This window comes from Haemaphysalis longicornis, unplaced genomic scaffold (assembly GCF_048455015.1).
Source record: "Haemaphysalis longicornis isolate Haplotype H1 unplaced genomic scaffold, Haemaphysalis longicornis Haplotype H1 scaffold_6, whole genome shotgun sequence".
Lineage (NCBI taxonomy): Eukaryota > Metazoa > Arthropoda > Arachnida > Ixodida > Ixodidae > Haemaphysalis > Haemaphysalis longicornis.
The window spans coordinates 122,469,348-122,475,374 of NW_027526407.1; the positions used below are offsets into that span (position 1 = coordinate 122,469,348).

A 6,027-nucleotide genomic window follows, 5' to 3' on the forward strand; every position below is an offset into this window, starting at 1 on the left:
AGCCCTTCAATCAGGCCGACCTCGCGGCCGGCCGGCTCCCAGGGGACCGCCGGCAGCCCGGGGCCCGGGGGCGCCTGGGCCAGGGCTCCAGCAGGCCCGACTCCGGCGGCCTCCATGGGCGGCAGGTCCGGGGCGGGGTGCTGCGGCTGCAGGCTCGCAGCCGGCGGGTCCGGGAGCCCGTTCGGGGCAGCGGCAGCAGGCGGCAGGACGGGGGCGGCGGCTCCGGGCGGTACATCCGGGGCGGCGGCCACGGGCGGTAGGGCCGGGGCAGCGGCGAGAGGCCGCGGGCCCGTAGCTGGGGCCGGCGGGGGGCCCTGGGCGGAGGCGTGGACAGTTGCCACCTGCAGGAGCCAGAGCGCAAACTCCGGCTCCTGGGCCGCCCTCCGCACCATCAACTCAGCCGCGGTTCCGCCGGGCCCCTGGGGTGGTGGTGGTGGTGGGGCGGCGGCCGAAGAGGAGGCGCCCGCGGCCTGCGTCCGGGCCCGGTGAAGGGGCCCCGTCCGGTGACATTGGTGCAGCAACACCGCGCCGCATCCGCACAGCTGGGTGCCCGGTGGAAGGGGCAAGGAAGCCCCCTCCGCCGCCCGGTCAGCGTCCGCCACCGTCCGCCCCTGGAACGGCCGGAACAGGCGCTCCGGCGCCATCCCGACCCGGGCCCGCTCCTGGCGCCGCCACGGCCTCCAAGAGGCGTACGCCACCGGCGCCTCAGTGCCGGCCTGATGCGTCCAGGTCGCCACGTCGGACGACGCGGGCCGCTGAGGCGGCTGAGGCGCCGGGCCAGTCGATCGCGGCGAGCCGCGCTGCCGGGCCGGAGAGCGAGCGGGCCGGCGGGGCGAATTCTCTTGCCGGCGACGGGGAGAAGTGGGCGGCCGCTGAGGGGGGTTGCTGGGGGCCATGATTCTATACTGCAAACACCCCCCCAAAAGAAACATACATGACGCTGCTCTGGCAGCACGCGCTGCCTTGTCGTGCATGTATCCCGAGCGAAATCGATCAGGGATCAACGCAAGAAGTCCTACGTTCACATAAACGCCGCCTTACGAGCAAAGTATTCGCATGCACGTGCACAGAAAACATTCAGTAAGGCGTGCACTCGCGCAAGAACGGTTAGGGTTTCCGCCTGTTGCGCAAGTCGTAGCGCTCTACCGGGCTCGTTGGTCGGCCCCCGTTTCGGCGCTGTGCCGGCGGTCGGCGGAGGAGCGCATTCTCCCCCCACTCGCTTCCTCGCGCTGAGTAGCGCTTGAGGTCGCACACATGTACGGGCCCACCTGTCGGTTTCCCCTTCATGTCCACGAGCCTGTACACAAGGGAGGAAACCTTTTCTCGAACTCGGTATGGCCCTGTCCACTTTTTTGCCAGCGAAGCAGCAAATTGCTTGCTCGCGTCACTGAGCACGTGATTGCGCCGCAGCACCAAGTCACCCACCTCGTAGCGAACATCGCGGTGCGAACGGTCGTACTGCGCTTTCTGCTGCGCTCTAGCGGTGGAGAGATTGTGACGGGCGTTGAGCAGGGCCTCCGTCAACCTGGCGCGCAGCTTTGTCGCGTACTCAGCGGGTGCTGAGGAAACAACCGGCGCTCCGCTGCGGTCCGTTAGAATGCGGTCCATCGGATTCAGCAGTTCCCTCCCCAGGTTGAGCGAAACGGGCGCGTACCCGGTCGAGCGGTTCACCGTGGTACGCAAGGCGAACCCCAGCTCAGAGATGTGAGCATCCCAGTCCCTGTGTTCCTCGGCGAACGCAACGAGCATGTGCTTGACGTTGCGATTGACCCTCTCCGTGGGATTCGACTGGGCATGATAAGTGGTCGTCTTCCTGTGCTTAATTCCGAGTGCAGCACAGGAGTCTACGAACACTTTCGCAGTGAAGTAGGACGCATTGTCCGTTATCAGCTGCTCGGGAAAACCAAACCTGGTAAACACCTCCATTAGTTTCCCCATGACCACCTGTGCCGTCAGCTTCCTAAGGGGGAAAAGTTCAACCCACTTGCTGAAGTGATCCGTGACGACCAGCAAGAATTTGTTCCTGCTTGGCGTAATGGGGTAGGGCCCCATTATGTCACACGCCACGATTTGCCAGGGCGTCTGGCTACCGATTGGCTGCATGAGGCCGGGTGCTCGACCGCCCCGGGGCTTCACGCTTTGGCACACATGGCATGTACGGGCGTAACGGATCGCGTCCCGTTTCATGCCAATCCAGGTAGCAAAGCGGCACAACTTGAGATAAGTCTTGGGGCCGCTCGCGTGACCAGCGATGCACGTGTCGTGAAAGTAGCGTAGCAGCGCTCCTTGCAACGTGCTCGGGATTACCACCTTGAACGACTCGCTTGTGTCGCTCTCTGATGGAATGTACCTCAGCAGGACGCCGTCTGAATCCAGCAGATAGGAATCTAACGCGCCTACAGCATTACTAGCTGTATCACAGCGCTCCGCACTGACAGCAATACCAGCTGCCCCCTTGTGCGCGGCGGCCCGGCCGCCCGGCTCCCGGAGCCCGTCGAACACCTTTCGACAAAAAGAATCCCTCTGCTGAGCTTCTAACAGCTCCCTTCTGCTGAACGCGATACCGACGGGACTGACGAAGTCTACGTGGTTAACGCTGTCGCCTGGAATCGACGGAGAGTCCGCCTTCCTTTTATCGCCTACGGCACGAAGTTCGTTACCGCTCTCGGCCTGGCTGCTTGGTTTCGCGGAGCGGGCGTGTGTGCCCGCCTCGCTTTGAATGGGCGCTCGCGAAAGAGCGTCAGCCACGACGTTGTTCTTGCCCTTTCGGTAGCGCACGGTGAAGTCATAACGCTGCAACAACAACGCCCAACGCGCTAAACGGCCACTTGGCTCGTTCAGGCGCCGCAGCCAAGTGAGCGCCATGTGATCCGTTTCGATCACAAAAGGCACTCCGTCGACATAATAGTCGAACTTCCGCAGAGCAAAAACTATCGCAAGACACTCTTTCTCTGTCACCGAATAGTTCCTCTCTGCCGGCGTTAACGAACGACTTGCGAACGCCACGGGACGAAGCGCGCCCTCGTGTTCCTGAAGCAAAACTGCTCCCAAGCCCAAGTCGCATGCATCCGTTTGGATTACGAACTCCCTGTTTAAGTCAGGCAGCTGTAGCTCCGCCGTGTCCGCGAGCACTCTGACGAGTTTGCGAAGTGCAGACTCCTGCTCCGGACCCCAACTCCAAGGTTCCCCTTTCTTTAACAACTTCGTTAAAGGGGCTTGTATCGCGGCGCAATCTGGAATGAACTGGCGATAAAAGTTCGCCATTCCCAGAAAGCGTCGCAGGCCGCTCACATCTGTCGGCGACGGGAACTCCAGAAGTGCCCGGAGCTTATCCGCGCTTGGCAAAATGCGGCCGCGGTCGATTGTAAACCCTAATAACTCTATTCGGGTTTTTGCGATCTGCGCCTTGGCCGGGTTCAGAGTGATACCCGCCGACCTGAGCCTCTCAAGGATGTCCCTCAAATGCTCCAAATGCTCCTCGAACGTTTTCGAGTACACCACAACGTCGTCCAGGTACGCTAGGGCATGCTGCCACTTTGCGTCCCCCAGAACGCGGTCCATCAGGCGCTGATAGGTTGCGGGCGCTCCCACCAAGCCGAACGACATGCGGGTGAACTCAAAAAGCCCTCGGTGACAAGTAAAGGCTGTCTTTTCCATGTCCCGCTCGTCCATTTCCACCTGAAAGTACCCGCGGCTGGCATCGAGCGTCGTAAAGTACTTCGCTCCGCCGAGGTTGGAAACTAGGGAGGAAATGTCCGGTAGAGGATACGCATCCTTGCGCGTAAACTCATTCAACCGTCGGTAGTCGACACAAAGGCGGAAAGTTCCGTCTTTCTTTTCAACAAGCACTACCGGAAAACCCCATGGGCTGTCAGATCGCCGAACAACACCTGTCTGCAGGAGTTCGTCTAGGGCACTGTCTAGACCTCTCCGTTTAGTCTGGCTAATTGGCCGTGGATTACATTTCCAGGGCTGCGCATCCCCCGTATCTATCCTATGCTTGACCAGCTTGGTGCAGCCAGGACGATCGGTAAACATCGCGTCATACTCGTACAACAACGACGACAGGCGCGCCTGCTCCCTCTTTGTTAGGCTAGTCGCTGCAGATAAAAGCGGGTGCGTCCCCTCTTGGCTCGCTGCAGCGCAGGTCTCCCCCGCGTCAGTGCGTTGAACTGCCTGCCCCGTCTCAGCAGCAGCCGCACCCATTGTCCGCGCGGCTGCAGTCGCTGGGGGCTCTTTGCGGCTTAGTGGCCTGTCGTGCTCGTCGCTTGCCTGAGTCATTTTCGCGGGGCGCGGTGCCTCCGAGTATGCTGGCGGCCTAACAAAAGGTTTGAGCGCACCGGTGGCTCGCTCCCGGTACCCTCCGTTAGCAATATCCAGTACGATGCCCGTTTTGGTCAAAAAATCTCGACCCAAAATAATGGGCACCGTCAGGCCGGGAAGATGAACTAGGCGTTGTCGCCTTACACGTCTCTCCCACCGAACAACAAGCCTCGCGGCACCGCTCGATTGTGCTGTGCCGCTCGCAAGCCGAAATGTTGTGCCGCACGCTCGGAGATGAACTTTGTTCTCTTGGAGATGCGCTAACACTTCGTCACCGAACAAAGAAGCACTTGCCCCAGTGTCTAACAAAGCGGCGAACTTCTTGCGAGCTATGGTTAACTCTATGTACGGCGCCGGCCCGTCGGCGGAACTTCCAACACGACAAGCCAACGGCGCGAGTGAAGCATTCATACTCGTGACGACCGCCGGCTGCCCAATGTGATCTACCGGCGGCCCCTTCCGTTTCCCGAACGCCCGTGGTCTCGGGGCGGCGGGTGCCTACAGTCGCGGACAAAATGACCAGGCTCATCGCAGCGGTAGCAGCGGTTGCTACGGCCTTGCCGCTGGTTGCCCCGATCACGCGGAGCATCGCGCTCGGGGACGAGCGGAGGTTGCGCGCTCGGCCTCGGATCCGCGTGCTGCCCTCGGCGCGGCTGGTTGCGCTCCGCGGTAGCATGTGCTGACCGTAACGCGTACGAGTAGGGGTCTAGGGCGCGATCTGACAATTCCCAGTTGTCTCGAAATTGTTCATCCGCGACCGCCACCGACCCGTCTGTCCTGTTCGACCGCGCCGGAGGCGCGCCTGTCCACGCGCAACGAGGCTCGAGTGAGTGAGCCGCGGGCGGTGGTGGCCGATAAGCTCGCGCAGCGAGGATGTCCCCCTGAATACGCTTAGCTTCGGAGGCAAGTTCATCCAAATTTCTGAAACCGCCGCCTCTCAGGTAAGCCGCGAAAGTCGGGTGAGCTTGTCGCGTGACGCGCTCTACCTTCTCCGCGTTCGTGGCGAGTGGTTCCGCGAGACGATAAAGTTCGTCCATGGCCCTTACGTACTCCAGCAGCGATTCGTCCGGATGCTGGGTGCGTTGCTCCAACTCTCGCCGCAGGCGGTACTCATAGTTAGCGGGGAGGAATTCGTCGCGGAATTTCGCGCGGAAATCCTCCATAGAGCGCGAGCGCTCTCCCACCAACCGGAACCACCGCGCCGCTTTGTCCGTCAGCGACACGGGAACAATGCGCTCGAGTATTTCGGCGTCCCCTAGTCCCATCGCCTGCTGATACTGCTGCAGGCGGTCGAGATACTCGTTCGCGCTGACGCGATCGTGGTAGCCTGTGTAGGTAGGAACGTCTACCTTCACGCGCGGTCTCTCCGCTCGCGCGGGGGGTGCCTGCAGTGTTGTCTGCATCACGACCGCCATGCTCTGAATGAGGCGCATCGCATCCTGCAAAAGCGCCTCGCTCGTCGGCCGACTAGCGTTAGCCGAAACCGGAGGTGCAGCTGTCGCTGGTCCGTTCGGGGGCAGCGGTGACCCCGTGGATACCGCTAATTCTGGTATAGCGCTGCGGTCAGCGCTCCCCGCGTCGGGCCCGTTCTCCGCCGTCGCGTTGGCGGCGGGCATACCCTGACTCGGAACGGAAACGGGAGGATGCAAACCGCCGGCGTCAGCAGCTGAATCTCGCAAATTTGCGACCCCGGCCATAAACTCC

The 6,027-nt window shown here is 61.9% G+C and overlaps 1 protein-coding gene across 1 annotated transcript; it reads right to left on the reverse strand.

Moving 5' to 3' along the window:
- Positions 1 to 4,766: 4,766 nt before the first annotated feature.
- On the reverse strand, positions 4,767 to 5,553 carry LOC144143235 (uncharacterized). Its single transcript, XM_077675018.1, has one exon. The coding sequence runs from the start codon at positions 5,484 to 5,486 to the stop codon at positions 4,767 to 4,769; it is 720 nt and encodes a 239-aa protein (XP_077531144.1). The 5' UTR covers positions 5,487 to 5,553.
- Between the last annotated feature and the right edge of the window lie 474 nt (positions 5,554 to 6,027).